General features: G+C 35.7%; 3 protein-coding genes across 4 annotated transcripts; all 3 read right to left on the bottom strand.

Annotated features, from left to right (window-relative positions):
* Positions 1 to 10,370: 10,370 nt before the first annotated feature.
* LOC129565616 (neurotrophin 1-like) lies at positions 10,371 to 11,696 on the bottom strand. The gene is made up of 2 exons (XM_055440639.1): positions 11,073 to 11,696; positions 10,371 to 10,956 (listed from the first exon to the last, which is right to left on the bottom strand). The coding sequence occupies exons 1-2, from the start codon at positions 11,326 to 11,328 to the stop codon at positions 10,451 to 10,453; spliced, it is 762 nt and encodes a 253-aa protein (XP_055296614.1). The 5' UTR covers positions 11,329 to 11,696; the 3' UTR covers positions 10,371 to 10,450.
* A 479-nt stretch (positions 11,697 to 12,175) lies between these two features.
* On the bottom strand, positions 12,176 to 15,867 carry LOC129565614 (protein spaetzle-like). 2 transcript variants are annotated; one of them, XM_055440636.1, is made up of 2 exons: positions 13,780 to 15,867; positions 12,176 to 13,683 (listed from the first exon to the last, which is right to left on the bottom strand). In XM_055440636.1, the coding sequence occupies exons 1-2, from the start codon at positions 14,081 to 14,083 to the stop codon at positions 13,142 to 13,144; spliced, it is 846 nt and encodes a 281-aa protein (XP_055296611.1). In that variant the 5' UTR covers positions 14,084 to 15,867; the 3' UTR covers positions 12,176 to 13,141. The 2 variants fall into 2 exon arrangements, with proteins under 2 accessions (XP_055296611.1, XP_055296612.1); XM_055440637.1 differs by having other exon boundaries at positions 12,176 to 13,659; positions 13,780 to 14,535.
* A 546-nt stretch (positions 15,868 to 16,413) lies between these two features.
* On the bottom strand, positions 16,414 to 17,557 carry LOC129565615 (protein spaetzle-like). The gene is made up of 2 exons (XM_055440638.1): positions 17,148 to 17,557; positions 16,414 to 17,057 (listed from the first exon to the last, which is right to left on the bottom strand). The coding sequence occupies exons 1-2, from the start codon at positions 17,449 to 17,451 to the stop codon at positions 16,534 to 16,536; spliced, it is 828 nt and encodes a 275-aa protein (XP_055296613.1). The 5' UTR covers positions 17,452 to 17,557; the 3' UTR covers positions 16,414 to 16,533.
* Between the last annotated feature and the right edge of the window lie 306 nt (positions 17,558 to 17,863).

Genomic DNA, 17,863 nt, shown 5'->3' on the forward strand with positions numbered 1-17,863 from the left:
AGAAAAGGTTGTGTGCAAAATTTTACAACTTCACCGATAAAATTACAGTTTTAGAAAAGTGCCGAAAAAAAATCTGCAACAAAACGAAGAATGCTTGCAAACCGATCGGTTTTACAATCCGGCGAAAACACAACATTGTTTGCTGAAAGCAACAACAAAAGCATGCGTTTTGCACACAAGTTCATACGAGAAAAAAAACCAACAGCAACAGCATAAATGGACTCAGTTGTTATTATTGGCATTCTTATTGTTGGTTTTCAAATCCAGGAAAAACGGTCGATATAAAACCGTAAAAATAAACACAATTTATTGCATACAAATGAAGTTATTTCATGGAAATAGAAACAATGAAAATCATTTGAAATGTGCGAAGTGTACGGAACAAAGGAGATTACGCTTTGGATTTGATGGAAATGAGGAGAAAAAAGCGAAAACAAAGTGTATACATTTTCTGCTGTTTGACATTTAAGAGCTTTGGTTAAAATATGCACGAGCGTGTGGTTGGTCAGATAACGTCTTTTTTTTTAAACAAACAAAAAATGAAACACCGAGGCTACCCCAATAAATTAATAGCCGTTCATGATTTATCAGTGCGTGAACAGACGCTTCACTGAACTCTTCCGCAACGTATGATTACTTTGACGCATTTGACTGTGAACCGTTTGCGATTAACAGAGTAAAATTCGACGAACTGAATTTGAAAAAAAAAACATGTGTGGCTTGGCTCTTGAATAACAATATCTTGAATTCAGGATGCGATACAAAACGGTCAATAGTGGAGAAATCGATGAAAAACAATAACACGTGAAATGAACAACCGTTGACGAAAACGAAATAATTCCAATGTGAATTGGTTCCAGAAGACGGAAACGGTCGTTTTGTGGGCAACAATTTTTTCTACCGGAATTTGATGATTCTTTCGATTTACACGTTTGCGACCAATAGAAGGTCACTTTTGACACCAAAAGGAACAAGACACTTTTAAGAAGATTTTTTTGCCTATCAATAATTTTTTTACATCTCTGTTTTTATAAAAAATTTATGTGATCATACGAAAATCCTATTTCCCCAATAATTCCAAAGAAACGTTTCCACAATCACAAAAAACATCATCAAAAAATGATATTTCGTTACTTTCAACTCCATTTCCTTTTCATTTCTTTCAAACGAAAAAAAATGCACCTGAAAATGAATTGCAAAAATATCGTGTGAAAATATTTGACAATCAATCAAATGCGCTGGCAAAACAGAAAACGTCATCGAATGGAAGGATAACATTTGCTGTAACAAGGAAACAAACTGAAAACTAACCACAATATACAATTGTCTTGTTAAAAATTGTTCAAATCGTTCATTTTCTGCTTCGAATGTTGTTTAATAAACATTCGATTTTCTCATCGAATCGGCCATTGCTTCAATTGCTTTACACTTCGATTCGGTTTGTCCTGCATTGACAAAAAAAAAACCAACAACAGTGAATCGTTTGGGTTGGTGTCAAAAGGATAAATAATTGCTAAAAATAAAATTGCGTCAAAAATCACATTCTTTTTTGCCGCATGTGTCCGAACGGAGTTTCACAGTGGTTTTTGGAAATGTGTGCACGAGTATGTGTGTCCATCCGAGTGTCGGTGTTGGTCGTGTGTTCATGGCGCGATTTTAAAAACCACAGCCACAGCGTACGATAATTTGTTAGTATTTTGTTGTTGTTGCCATTGTCATCGTCGATTTTTTTTTCCTCCGAATTTCGTTATTGTGTGAGTTTTTTTTTTCGTGTGCACTTTGAGTTGCAATTCTCATTCTTTCATTCGTATGAATGATGGCCTGCATTTTTGTAACAATGTGCGTTTGTCTGTGTCCGCACCATGTGTATTTATGTGTGGGTAGACAAAAAGATTTGCGAATGCGACACCCAAAGCAACAAACAACGGCCATAAAAATGCTTGAACCCAGAAAATCCAAAGCGAAACAAGCACCAGGTCCAAAAGTGCGAAAAGGGAAACACCGAACAAAATATGCAATTGTAAAATGTGTAGCTATTTCGGAACTGGTGACGATACGTGGTTGAAAACACAGACACACTAACAACTGAGAGTGCAGTTTGTGGATATTTTGGTTCGCTTGAATGTGTGTGTGTGTTTGCGCGAGGGTTTTGTGCGTTGCTCACACAATTTTTATATCATTTGTTTTCGTTTACTCCACCAACCGCCGCTAATTTGTTGTTCGACATTTGTTTCGCACATTTTTACTATCGGCTTTCCAGTTTTTTCGTCCACACATTCACGATAAAAATGCCAGCCACACATGCAACAACACGATTTGCATTTGATTGCAGCCACTGTTGCCCGTTGCCATTCTTTCTCTAGTTTTTTTTTCTCGCTGTTGCTTTAATTATTGATTGTTGCCGAATTTTCGGGGTTTTGTTTTAAAACGGAAGCAAATCGGTTTTTGGATTGGATTTATTGGAGAATCTACGCTGAAAAAATGCGGTGCAAACTGCGTACGCACTTCGGTGTGTTTGGCGCGTTAGCAGAAAACAAATCATGATGCCAAAGCGTCCAACTATTGGAATATTTTTGAACATATTTGTTTGTTGCCTTTTGTAGTACTCTTCAACAGTTTCACCTTTGTATGGCGAACGAGATCGACTATTTTTGTTTTTGACTTTTTTTCATGATGTTTTCTCGTTGTTATTATTGATCTAAATTGATTCTGTTTTTCCAAAAGCACGTGAAATATCAATTTTTTACGATTTTCCTCTCTTTTTCCTTCTCTTTCACACATACACACATTCTCTCTGTGTCTCTCTGTTGCTGTCGTTCCCTTGCTGCTTTTACTCTTACCGCCTTTCTATTTATATCCTCATTCTCGCTCTCGCTCTTGCTCCGTTTATTCTATTCAATCATGAATAGGATAGTTTCCAAATGCAAATTCCAAATCGATTAATCCAATAGATCCGAATGAAAAATAAAGCGTCGAATGCTTCGAATGAATGCGTTTCCATTTTTTTTTATTCACACAAAATGCAAAATAAAGCCAAAAGGAAATTGTATGTTAAAAGTGTAATACCGTTTGTTTGCGTTTGTGATTGCAACCGTACTTTTGATGGATCCGATGATTAATTAGAAACTAGTTTGCATGGGTTTTTATTCCGTTGTTTGTCTTTTTTTACGCATTGTGATTTATATTTTATTTGGTTCTTTATACGGGTTCTGGAATATAGTGAAACCTGTTTGGTAGCATTTGGGCTTGGTTAATTTGCCGCTGCCGCCGCCGCACCAGAGATTTAATCCAATCTCATTTTACAAAATATTTTTTATGCGTAAGCGTGTCTGTGCCTACCTATGCATGTTCTGGTTTGACGATGTATAAAATTGGTGTAATCTCTATCGTAAGCTAGGCAATCAATCATTCGATGGAATTAACAAATAGAAAATTATGCGATTTAAAGGGTTGAAAATGGTGTTTTGCGTGTGTGTACGTTTTTTCTATTTCTCGGTGAATTATTCGGATTTTTCCAGTGAATAAAATAAATTCTAAACTTAAAAAAGGGACCAGGGAGAGCAACAAGAAAGTTGGATTTTGTGCTTTGCAATCATGGACCATCAGACATTCAATTAAAACACTGTTACGCCTATTCAAAAACACCCATCCGCTCGATTGGTTCTGCGTATGTCGATTCGATGCTGTTTTCCTGACCGAAAAAAAAAACGGGCGACCAAAAGTGTGTGATGGTCATAAAAAATAATTTATGAACAATCAAAAAGCTAGAGAAAATTCCCTTTTCCGCATAAAAACTCTTTTTCATATCAGATTGTTTTTTTTGTTTCGCCTTCGCATCTCTTCAAAACATTATTTATTACCAACATTTCACCCCAAATTTTTGTCAACACTGAGTCGAATCGTCGACAATTCGACAGTAGCAAGTAGCTAATAAGGTCGCTTCAATCTCACTCGGTGCCTTTTTGATGCTCCCTGCCAAGAAACAAAAGCCAACCGATGAAACTGATTTGTTCCTTCGGCATAATTTTATCTCGCCTATTCAACGGTTACAACATGTGCATTAAATTAAAATGGAATGGAAACATTCGAATGGTTTCGAACGCAAAAATTGTTCACATTGCCCACATCCACAACACATTTATTATGGCCAAATGAAATCAGATTCTTTGCTTTTAATCCGAATCATGCAGACAAGCGAGAGAGAGAGAGAGAGAGAGAGCCAGGGCTAGTTGGACATTCGTATAAATTATACATTTATGAATGGCATGTATTTTGTATGTCTTTAGATATGTGTGTGTGTGTATGGATAACGGTGGCTTTCCATTTTGGCCACACATCCCTTTCTCGTGCCACATATCTCGTTCTTGTAATGGAACGAGAGTTGGAAAAAAGGGGATTGAAAATTCCGAGCGACAGTTCGCCTCTTTGTGCACCAATTTTCTGGCCAAATCAATGTGTGACGAAAATGAAATCAACAGAGCCACAACCTCGAAACGGAGCACCGACGAACGGGTGTATGAGTGTGAGTGAGACCAAGCATTTCAATTCATTTTTTGAATTGAGCCGCGAGGCATTGTTCTAATATGTATACAAAAAAAACACATCATAAAACCGTAAATAAAGAACCAACAGCAATATTTTTTGGCATAAGTCTGTTTCGGTGACAATTTTATTTCTATATTAAAATGCACATAACGAACCAGTGACGATGTCGATGTCGATGTCGACAATGAACGTCGGCGACGATGACGGCGACAACAACCAAATTGATATTACTGGAACAGTTGAGCACAATAGGCAAGTAGTTGACACCACATGGTCATATAGGGCTCACATCATCTACCCTTTTCTCTCCCTCTCTCTCTCTCTCTCGTGTTGTATTTTTTCATCGACGATGTGTATAATTTTTTATGTTTTTGCGTGCTGTTTTCCCAATGCTTGATGCCATCCCCGATTGTTGTGTGTAATAAAGAAATTTTCTATTAAAATCAAATCCATGCCATTGAAATCGTTTCAGAGCGTTTCATTCGACGAAAATGATGCTAATAAATTTTCTCTTCTGCATTGCATCCGTTCTGCAGTTGTTGATGTTGTTGTCGTTGTCGGTGTTGTTGTTGATAAATTAATATTAAATTCAATTTTGTGTTATTTAATTTAATATTTTAAACAAGTTTCAGTTCGGCAGCACGTACCCAACTGACTGAATGGAACATATGCGCATATATAAATATTTATGAATTTTGAAGGCATTGACGTCATTAAATTGTACGCTTTTACCCACACAACAAACGTTCTTTTTTGTTGTTGTTGTTTGATGAGTGTAATATCGGAACATGACACTATGCTTCTGTGATGAGAGAAAAAAAAGTGAATGTATCAAACGCCAAGTTTCATTCGCATTTAATTACATCGACAGAATGGTCTTTCTTCTCTTTAGTAGCGCGTTATTTGCGGAACAATTGAGTTACCGCTTACTCTCTACCGCTTTGTCATTGTTTCAACGTTTAACACCTTTTTTCTGTGATGCTCTGCAGAAAGTTTGCAGAAACGCACAAAGCCATTGCATATATCTATCTATTTGCATGCACAACTTCTGGCATTTAAGCTTTTTTCGTTCGTTTTGAATATACGTGACACTTTTAGTAAGTAGTGCAAGACATTTGACGATTGATGTTGAATTGCGAATGAGTACATACTGTTTGTTCATCTACTGACTACTTCCATGAATCAATGTGAAGCCCCAATGTGTCAATGTGATTTTATCGCAGACCAAATGTCTCACTTTAACAGAAAAAATTACCTTTGTTATGTAGAAGAAAAAAAACATTTTATGACTCATTTTTGGTCATTCTGAAATTCTCACTTTTTAAAGTGCCGCGTTTTTAATTTCATTTAATTCATTTTTGTCGGACTTTTGCCATTTCAACTTCAGAAAAAATCCACCTTTCATTTCGGCGAGAGAAGAAAAAAACCAGAGCTAAAAGAAAGTCAATTATCATAGCTAATCCAAAATTTCAATGTGCATTACCATTACACATGCGTGTCGTGTGTGATGGCCGAGAAATGATCTCAGCAAAGAAATTACCGAACAAAAGAGACTTATTTTTTTTTTTGCATTATTTAGCATCAGAAGATCTGGAAATTCCGTAGTTAAGTAGAGCTCGTTTTCACTGAGATGGAGAGTGAAAGACATTTGATGAGCGAAAACTCTCTTTTTGCCTGCTGTGTATATGTGACAATGGCAATTCAAACAAAACACAACACAATGCAACCAATACACTGTTTTCTTAGTTCATGTCTTGTTTAACTTGGTCTATTGTGCTGGATGTGTGTTGATATTTGACTTTACACAAAACTTCGGTTTTGTACAGTGAACAAATTGTACGCATGCGAATGGAAAGGCGAAAGCATTTCAAGAAAATTGCCAGTTTTCTTAATATTTTACGCATTATTGAATGTGATCATAGTTAACGAAAGTCAATTTCGTCTCTTCGAATAATAAGCAATCGATTTTGTTGACAACAAATAATATCTTTGGGCAGATTAGGCAATAGAACGGCATTTTTTTCATTCCAATCGATTGAATGGGATTGCTTCTGAAATTTGCAAGAATAATTCCGAAAATGGGCAATGTTTGAATTGAGCAGTGTCGTCGAGGAGGGAGAGAGAGAGAGCGAGGTGCTTTGTTTGTTCGCCGATACGTAGCGACAGTAATGCGTAATCGGATTTTCGGTAAATATGACATTTATATTAATTTGATGTTCCCTGTCACAGATGATCGGATACAATTGTTCGGATGATGGGGAAAATTGACTTACGTGTGTAATTGTTTGAATTGAGAAAACGGTCTTTGTCGAATTTTAATTAAACTCGCAATGGAATATGGCACTCATTCATTGTTATGACGAGTATTTTCATTTGGCAAACGCTCCGACTCGAAATTCATTCATGCCCTTCAATTCACACATTTTCCATTTTGACCGGTCGATCCGAGGCTAACCAAACTAAACCACGACGGCTGCCACTCTAAATCGATCTCTGGAATTACGACCATTCGTCCGATTTCTTCAATGACCGCCGTGAAATGGGATTCTTTGTGAAAGAACGAGCCAATTTTCGAATTATGAATGGACATTCATTCAAAGAATATTGATTTTGTATATATTCCATTCTATGTAGGGAACTTATGTGTACACAAAAATATTGTGGAAAATACTTTTTTGGTCAGAATTTTTTTTTTCCTTCAATGGGAACTTCTTTTTTTCACCTTTCCAAGTAATGACGTGTCTTTTCTCACCACTTTCAAACCAAAATCCCAAATCAAACCCAGTAAAATGTTGATTCACAAGAAAATCGGCGAATCGTTGAATAAAAACCCGATAAAAGTTATTCACAAAGTAATGATTTAATAGCCGATCAAATGAATCGATTAAAAAGAAATCGAAAGCGAACAACAATAATTCCGGGGCCATTAAGCGATGTAATGAAATCGATTCGATTTCCATTGATTAGAATTATTGCGTCTGGTCAGTGTCGTTTTTTCTCTCTCATTTTTTTTTCACACGCTTGAGCGTAAAATACGCAACAGAATTACACGACATTATAAAATTCCGTAAACAAGCTATTTATAGTATTAAATAGTGTCAGGTTGGTGTTTGTGCCGGGGGTATTTTTCATTCATGAAACATCCAATGAATCATTTATCAAAAGAGACACAGAGTTTCTGGTTTTTTTGAGGCAACTTACAAACAATGATAATTCTACGATGAAATGAACGGCGATGCATTTAGAATAAAAAGAAACAAACTTTAATTTTAGAAGAAAAAAAAACATTGGTCGTTGTGAGTGTGAAAAAAGGCGATTTTCCTCTTGTTTATTGAACAATGATACCGAGTCCCGAGCAAAACAAACAAACAAACAATTTTGTTAAGTTTGTTGTTCGATTAGTTTGGAGATTTTGATTTCCGTGCAACTTGCAGCCAATACATCATGCACCCATCTCAATTCAATTCGTGAATAAAGACATTACGGTGGATGGATTTTCATTTTAATTCTTCGTTCGTTCGCTGCAAAACACACAATGACCGTCAGCATACAATAGCCCAACGGCACGACTCCGCCCAAACGATTTTGGTTTTCTTGGTCGCATTTAGTCCATTTTGTGATTGTCGTCGATCACCGATCGAACAACGGTCATAAATAACATTTTATTGAATAAACATTTCTTCCCTTTTGAAAGAAAAAAAAAGTGTTGTCACCGCTTTGCTCCTTTTTTTCCTGATTCAAAGTAAAAAAATGAAGAAAAATAGAAATGTAACCAGGACCGTTTGACACAATAAATCTGTGTATTTTTCCCTTAAATAAGGACACAACATTTTGGCTGTTACCAAAGAGAAACGACATAATCAAAACAGATAAATCATTTGATCATGTTCTTTTGTGCTTCTGATGTGGATCGTTTGCTATTATGATGATAGTGTTGTCCAACGTTGGAATTCAGTTCGATGATTTTTTCTGTGCATATACCGAATATGTGAATCATACCTCTATCATCAAATGAAATATCGCATTGTATTCGACGCTTTGATCCTTTTTCTACTTTTTTTTCTCTTTCTCAAAACTCAATTTTGTGTGTGTGTTGGGATTCCGTGGGGTTTTGCTTGAGAAATCCTTTTCGATTGCTCACTTTTTGAGGTGTAAATATTTTTAAACTCATTTTCACGCCTCAACACCAAATAACGATAGCATTTCAGGTCATTTTGCAGTGAATCTCTTTCTTCATTGGATGTCTTTGTACGAAAAATTGGGCGAGAATAAAAAATCAACAAAATCATGAGGTTTTTTTCCATCGCATTTCGATGAGTTTAGATTATTGAGCGATAAAATCTAATGAATATTCAGTGATTTTTGTCATAAATATTTGATTTAAACCTGCAAACAAATATCGTACTTGAACATTGTTGGAATATTTGATTTGCTTCGTTCCTATGTATATTCCTACCGAAACGAATTCTATTCTGAGTACGCTTTGGTGAACTCCGCATATTTGAATACGAAACAAACTTTTGTGAGCAAATACATTAAATGGGTGATTTGCATTGTTCAACAAATACTTGTCTCAAGTAGCGTGACTTAAACGCTCGTCACTTAATCAACATTATCGCTGTTGCTTCGCCTTGCGACCGTCGCCGCCGTCGCACAGCCAAAGGCAGACTCTCGCTTTCGACAGATCAAAACCATTGAATGTTCTTTATCAAGCACGAATAAACAGCGCAGCACACAAAAGAAGAATTACTGTACTTTGAACAAAAACAAAACAACCATCAGCATCGTATAATCAGCCTATAAATTCGAAAATGCCAGCATTGTGTCGAAAGAGATTGTGCATAACCTTTTCCTTGACTTTGCTGTGAAGTGAAACAGAAAACTCTGACATAGCAACGTAATCGAGAGAGAAAAAACGCCAACAACTAAAAACAACTGATAGAGTACACGACACAGCATTGTGAAATCAGCGATCGTCGATGAATTATTCTTTCGCTTGTTTTGATTTGTTTATGAAATTCCATTGAAAAAACACAAGTTTAGTTTATTTTTAAATTAGTTACCTTAATTCATCGTGTGCAAATAATGCAGTAGACGCTCCATATATCATACTATCAATGGCGGTTACCATTGACACGTGCATCGGTACTGCACAACTTTATTCTAGATAATAATCAATAATTTTTCGCATCGACACCGATTTTCAAAGAAACCATGACTGGAAATGGAGCGAGTTTATTTTTTTTTCAGAGTTGAAAATGCATATTCAACTTATTTGTTGGCTTCACTTAAAATAACACAAAGGTGCAGAACTTATTCCGCCTCTTCAGTCCTTAGAAACAATTTACGGATAGGATATTTCCGAAGAATTGATGCAATTAAATCACAATGACTTTGATTTCTGTGTAAAAGGTTCTATTCAACAGATTTACGATACTCACCGTAACTACGCTTCGACAATACTTCGGATTGTGGCAAGCGAATGGGCAGAAAAATTTCGAATTGGCATCGTTTGCGATATCAGATGCACTAAATCTGAATGAAACGATTCTACTGTTACGAAGAGTATATCAAGATAGTTGGCTCCCATTTATCGAAAGCTTTTTGTTGATGCGTACAACGAATTTATTTCAAATGATTGGACAAATGATGTCATACACTTGTTATGCCATTGTGTGGCCATGGTTTCAATCTGGAATACAAATTTTTGGATAATAAGTTTGCAATGCATATCATCAAACTAACGTCCTTAGGAATGTAGTGAATAGTTTCGCTGACATATGTCATGTCTCTATTTTCTTATTGTTATGAATGTTGAAAAAACATTTGTTTCCTTTTGTCGATAGAATTTATTGTTAGAAAAACTGAATCTCATTTCATGATAATACTCAATTATTCTATATAATTAATCCCTGTAAACCTGGCAACTGCAACACGCAGGGAATGGGAAGGTGTCTTTGACTCCACTACCATCTGGTGACAAACTGAGTAGATCGTGATAGACAAATTGTTGTGTGCATTCGGTGCGATAGCCAATCGGTACACTCACAATCAATTTGCACGTTCGGCCTTTGCTTCGACACGTCGAAACGCGAACATATTGCTTATGGCTATCAGTGTTGAATATGTAAACTTCGACTCCGTCTTTATTTTTAGCGCTAGTCGGTGTGATAACACCTTTGTTTATATCACACAATTCGATTTCATCAAAACTACCGTCTCGGTTAATTATATCGTCTTGGGGCGGGTGCTCATCACTACTGAATACGTGTGCATATTCGTATGGATGTTTCTGTAGCAGCGATTGAATCAGCGCTAACGGATAGTTATCATCTTTTGTGCAGTATGTTTGGTTGTTGACCGCACATCGGCTCACATCAGCAATAAATCGACGCGACGCATTTTCTTGACCTGGTTTTTTTTCGAAAGAAATATTACATTCAAATCATTCAATTCCGTGTATACAGACGATTATTCTATCATTTGTGTTAGAAAAAATAAGTTACGATTATGAGAGAGATTGTTACCGGCACTCAATCTATCAGAAACTTTGGACTGCGGCGTCGAAGTGTAATGAATTTCATCGGGGAAAACTATGTTTCCGGCATCTTTTGGAGGAGGCGATCCAGCACAAAACAAATCCATAACGTTTATGATTACCATGAAGATTAGTAGATGCCTCACACACGAATAGCTCATTTTTCGCATAGTTTGTGACATTGTTGCTTTGTTCACTTTATCCTCGTTTTGTTGCCACTTTATAAAGTCTATCAATATATTCATGTACGTTTCTTCGATTAATCGATTTAAATTTAATTGGTCACTTTTATAAAATGAGTATAATCCAAACAAACAGCAAGAGTTTTATTTTATTTTGTTCCAAGATTAATGTCTATGGCAACGGAACTCGCACTGAACTAACGACACATTCTAAGAAAATGATATTTCGAGCAAAGCAAAATGAATAAACAGCTCCTATCTTCATCAAAATCTCACAAATAAATATGCCGAATTGTCAACGAATAAAAAAAAATGCAATGAACTTGATGTCACCGAATGAGATTGATATGAACTCAAGATCAAACCAATCGTAATGATGCACCGTTCATACAATCATTAAATGCAACCGATCACTGATCGCTACTTCTCCGTTGCGGTTGTTTTTATTGAGAAAAAAAAGCCGAGTGTTGCGATTTAATCAATAAAAGTTTCTTTTATTGCTCTGTGTCTGCTTTTAATTTGCATTTGCCGGCCAATGGGAGACAAGTTTTAAAAAGGTAAGTATTGTATGAATAATATAGAAATTGAATGTATTGAATGTATTGAACGAGATTGTTTTACTCTCATTTCGATGGCTTTACTCTCGGTTTTGCACTCGTCGCATGGCACGTACAACGCGATGCAAATGAAGAAGAAATCGAAAAGATCCGTCAGTGAAAATTATGACTACGATTAAGATTATGCCCGATGATTGTGCACAGTTTTCGTTTCAGTGCAGAAATCTTTGGCATGGCAACAATAAAACTAAAGCCTCCAATCAATGAGAGAAATACATCGAAAAAGCAGTGAAAACCAGACGAAACAACAATTCTAAAAAAAACCACTCTGATAATAATACACGAAACACCACTTTTGATACTCGCTACACATATTTTCTCTCTCTTGGTGTGTAGTTTTTTTTTCTTCTTTCGTTTATTTATGAATTTAAAATCAAACACATAACATGAATTAAGGTAACCTATTTGCTATACAGTAGTATACATACATGTCTAGATGATTATATTCACGCTAATAATATAGTAGCTAGATGTATTTCATAAATTATGTACACGTTTTTATTGGCACTAGACTATAACACGTTTTCATCGGAATAGAAGAGAAAAAATTATTTTAATTAGTTAATCAATATTGAAAAATGGGAACGATTTGATGTTCTAATCATTCATTAAACAGAATTAACTATTAACAATATTCATCGATGATATTTCAAAAAAAAAACTTGATCACTTCCGAATGCATTCATTTAATGTTTTTTTTTTCGTTTGACTCGTATGAATTATCTTGACAAAGCATACGATGGCAAAAAACTAATTAAATATTTTATCAACGTTATTTCTAGAACCAACACGTGATTAGAACTTGAAATTTAAACGTGTAAATGTACGCCTTATTATATAAAACAATGTGTTATGCTATGTATACAACACTAATCTACAGGAACACTTCAGAATAATTGAATTTCCAGAGACATTAGAACGTTGTTCTTTCTTTCTTCTTCCCAGAACTAAAGCGATTAATTGACGAGTTTGTGATCGTTTCTTATTCAAATTTACTTTTCAATCATTTTATAGATTCAAGTTTTGGTTTGATTCGTCTTTTATAATCAAATTCATAGAAAAAAAAAACTTTATTCTTGAACAATATTCAATTCTTCGTTTGAATCGAAATAAAACTTGTCTTAAAATAAAGTTTTGATATGTAACTTGATTTTACTTCCAAATGAAGATTTAAAGTTTACACAAGTTTTGTTTTTTTTTTATTCACAACATTTTTCTCTTGCACAATTTTGTTTCTTTGTCACTCGGTTTACTCAAGTCTAACCTCTATAAACCGCGCAACTGCAACACGCTGGAAATTCGAATTTTTCTTTAATTGGAACACCTTCTGGAGACAAACTTAGCAGTTCGCGATAGACAAAATGCTGTTTGCATTCGGTGCGATATCCATTGGGGAAGTTTTCAGTCATTCTGCATGCTGCACCTTTGTTTCGGCACATTGACACACGAATGCCTTGCTTGTGCTCCGGCGTATTGAAAATGTACAATTCTTCGCCGTTTTTATTTTTTCCACTGGTCGGATAAATGACTTGCTCAAACGAATCGCATAGTGTGATTTCGTCAAAGGCATCACTTCGATTAATAATATCACTCGAAATCATATCGGTGCCGAAAACGTCGGCAAATTTATGCAAATGCTTCCGCAATAACTTTTCAATAACACCCAGCGGATAGGTTGCATCTGTGGTACAGAATGTTTGATTGTTAGTGGCGCATCGACTCAGGTTTGCAATGTATCTTGTGATTGATACGTCTCGTTGGGTCAGGTTTCGTTCATCTATTGAATTCGAAAACGAGAAAACTAGACTTTAGTAGTATTAGTATGGGATAGACAGAAAAGGAAGAGAGAGAGAGAGAGATAAAAAGCAAAATGAGATTAATAGAAGCGTATAATTACCATCATGTATGCGATCGTTGAGTTGTGACCCGTTAATAGTCCTTTCGTCACTATTTTCAGCCGAAGACGATGAATTTGGTTCGACCATTGTTCCATCTGGATAACAGGCAAAGATAGTTCCATTCACTTCGATCGTTCGTATTCGTTGATTTTTATCTTTGAAATAAATTTTATCGCTATCTTTTGGGGGCGAACCATCCATAGTGCCACACAACGGTGTCAGTTCCATTACATTTGCCATTACACTTAACATTAACAAGCCAAATATACACAAATTACTAACGTTCACTGTAATTACTGCCATATTTGCAGTGGTCTCTCTATCCCTGTGTTTCAATGGTTGTTGTTGTTTTGTTTTTTTTTACACGATTTCGATCAATTTAATTTTAATGTTCAACGTTTTGTGTATGAGTAACGAAAAAACGAATCGTTTCTGTACGAAAACTAGACAATTTCACAGATTTTTACACATTTTAAATGGAAGTTTATAATTTCACTGTTGTCGTTATTTGCAATAAAACAAATCGCAAAATTCGAATGAAAAAAAAATCAAGAAACAAAAACTTTTATTTCGAAAAAATATTTGAAACGAAAATAAAAACACGAAAAAAAAAATTGTGAACTTTACTCGATTTGCTGTCAGCGAGCAACTGTCGCGAAACTACACAAAACCAAGCAAACCAGAAATCATGGACTATAAATACATGCAGGAAAGAGAGCAAAACAAATGTGTAGAGAGGGAAAGAGCATACACGATAACATTCGAAATTTCAAACAATACACCGTCACATACACATTTGAGAGTGTTGAGCGAGAGAGCGCGCGCGCTACTTCGTTCGCTCAATTTTGTCTGTCTGTCTATCTTATTGTCAATATGTACATAAAACAGTTTGACTTATGGGTACACACACACTGACCGACCGACCGACCGACCGATCACTTAATCGCTTTCGTACGTCGTTGTAAATCTGGCTATCATATGTTCGAATTGACTGATGTGTCTCTTTGTTGTTAATGACGTTTTCGTTTTTTTTTCTCTCTCTCTCATCACTATTCTCAGTATTCGGTAGTTTGTATTGGCACGACTGTTTATTATTGCGTACTACTGTCGGTCGGCGTTTTTATGTTCAAATCACGAGTTCTGATATGCGATTGTTCGCTTACTCATTCTTATTGTGGAAATGAAAAAGTCTACGTGATTTCATCTGACGGTTTTCACGTCATTCCATGTTCAACGCAAGATTTAATTTTCGGTTTTTAACATTCTGGTTGGGATTTTTTTGCGGCGTGAGCAACAATCGCATAGGAACAATTCGATGCGATCATTTTTAATTGCAAAGGGCTAATTTTGTTTTGTATTTCATTTCCGTTTTTGTTTCTCTGATGACGGAATCCACTGGAGCATATAGTAAACAAATTAGTGACCGCTTCACTAATGACCTTCGATTAATCAACATTCAAATAGCCAGTTTTTATTGACGACATTCGCACATTCGTTGTCTCGCTTCCGATCGACTTTGGACACATATTTAAATATCTTAAGCTTGAAGCGACAACATAACCGTGCTCCACTCTTTGCCAGTGTGAATACTTTCGCAACAAGTGCACTTCAACTAACACAGCTTCTCACACTGGTGTTCCATTTTTTTCTTCTTAATTTTTTTACAGAATTTTTCAAGAATTTCAACAGCAGCAAAAGAAGTAAAAAAAAAAACAAATTCCGTCGAACTAGTCTGCACTGCGTCTGTCTTGAAATCGATTTATTCCGAATGCGAGCTGTGTATTCACAGTGTAGGAGTAAATCACTTTTGCGCTTTTTTGTAAATTTCAGCCGACATATCGATAGGAATAAATTTTATAAAAATCTCTGACACTCAATTTGGTTTAGTTTTGGATAAGGAATCAAATGATAGTTGTAGTTTGTATATCTGGTGGGCCGTTTCCTAAAATTCACCCCGAGTTGAAGCGAAAATAATAAATTTAAAATGGCTCGTCAGAAATGCAAACTGCAACTACCATTCGACTCCTCGTCAAAAACTGATCAAAATTGAGTGTCAGAGATTTTTGTAAAACTTATGCGTGTCGATATGTTAGCTGAAATTTACAAAAAAGACTCAAAAGTGATTTACTTCTTTTCTTCTAAAATGTGAAGTTACAAATCGACATTGACCAATTGAACTAATGCCAATCACGTGTGGATAGGGAGGCTGAGGTTGATGGGGACGATTAAAAAACTGAACTTTAATTAAACTTTCTTCGGCTCATATACACATTTTTAGCTATTGATCATAAATGGTTGTTTGTCAATTTCAATCATACCTTAAAGGTAAAATTATTCTAAATTTATCATACATGGTCATTTCTGTAGTTCAAGTTTATCGATATTTTTTACAAGTTCAATATTAAATTTTTAATGAACGTAACTAATGTGCAATTTGCAATTGGATATGTTGGGCTATTAATTTGCTTATCAATTCATATTATTTTTAACATTTCTTATATATTCAAATTTCTTCTGGATTCAATCAATTCAAGTACAATTTTAATTGCCTTTATAATCAAATTCATAGAAAAAGTTTATTGCTGAACAACATTCAATTCTTCTTTTGAATGGAAATAAAATTTGTCTTGAAATAAAGTTTTGAAATTTAATTTTATTTTTAAATGAAGTAGAAAAGTTCACAAATATTTTGAATTGTAGTTCGCGATAGTCTTTTTGTGGGCACAATATCGATTCTTTTTCACTCGGTTGTGTTAATCACCTCTGTAAACAGCACAACTGCAACACGCTGGAAATTCGAATTTGTCTTTGATTGGAACACCTTCTGGAGACAAACTGAGCAGTTCGCGATAGACCAATTGCTGTTTGCATTCGGTGCGATATCCATTGGGGAAGTTTTCGGTCATTTTGCATGGTGCTCCTTTGTCTCGGCACATTGACACGCGAACGCCTTGTCTGTGCTGCGGCGTATTGAAAATGTACAATTCTTCACCGTTTCTATTTTTTCCACTGATCGGATGAATGATTTCCTGATAGGATTCACACAACGTGACCTCGTCAAGGTCATCAACTCGAAATGTAATATCATCATAATAAAACTCATCGGAGCCGAAGTAGTCGGCATATTTATTCAAGTTTTTTCGCAATAGTTTTTCAATAACGCTCAGCGGATAGGTTGCATCTTCCGTACAGAACGTTTGATTTTTTTTGGCGCATCGGCTCAAGTTTGCAATGTATTTGGTGGCTGATGCGTCCTTCTGTGTCACATTTGGTTTTTCTATTGATTTTGAAAACGAGGTAATTAGACTTTAATACCAGAAAAGAAGCGAAAAAAGCAAAATGAAATTAATGAAAGCAAAATGATTACCATCACGTATGCGATCGTTGAGTTGGGTTCCGTTAATAGGCATTTTGCCGCTATTTCCAGCCGAAGACGATGAATTTGACTCGATCATTGTTCCATCTGAATAGCAGGCATAGGTGGTTCCATTCACTTCGACCGTTCGTATTCGTTGATTTTTATCTTTGAAATAAATTTTATCGCTATCTTTTGGTGGCAAACCATCCATAGTGCCACACAATGGCGTCAGTTCCATTACATTTGCCATTACACTTAACGCTAACAAGCTAAATATACACAAATGACTAACGTTTACTGTAATTACTGCCATACTTGCCGTGTTTATTTCGAACAAAATCTATTGAACACTAAAATGAAAAGAACGAAAAAAATTATTAGCTTTATCCGGCTTGCTGTCAGCGAGCAACTATCGCGAAATCACACAAAACCAGAGATCATGAAATATAAATACGTAGGAGAATGAGAGGAAAGCAAAAGTACAGAGTGGGAAAGAGCAAAGAGCATACACCTTACTATAACATTCAAAATTTCCAACAACAATCCGCCACCTACATGTTTGCGAGAGTTTAACGAGAGAGATCGCGCGCTAGTTTGTTCGCTCAATCGTGTCTGTCTGTATTATTGTCAAAGTGCACATCAACGTAAGCATCTTCTCCCACAGGTGTTGCAGTTTTTTTTCTCCTTCCATTTTTTCGCAGAACTTCGAAGAATTACAACAGCAG

This window comes from Sitodiplosis mosellana, unplaced genomic scaffold (genome assembly GCF_009176505.1).
Source record: "Sitodiplosis mosellana isolate CC-2019 unplaced genomic scaffold, AAFC_SMos_1.0 Smas_scaffold_3, whole genome shotgun sequence".
NCBI lineage: Eukaryota > Metazoa > Arthropoda > Insecta > Diptera > Cecidomyiidae > Sitodiplosis > Sitodiplosis mosellana.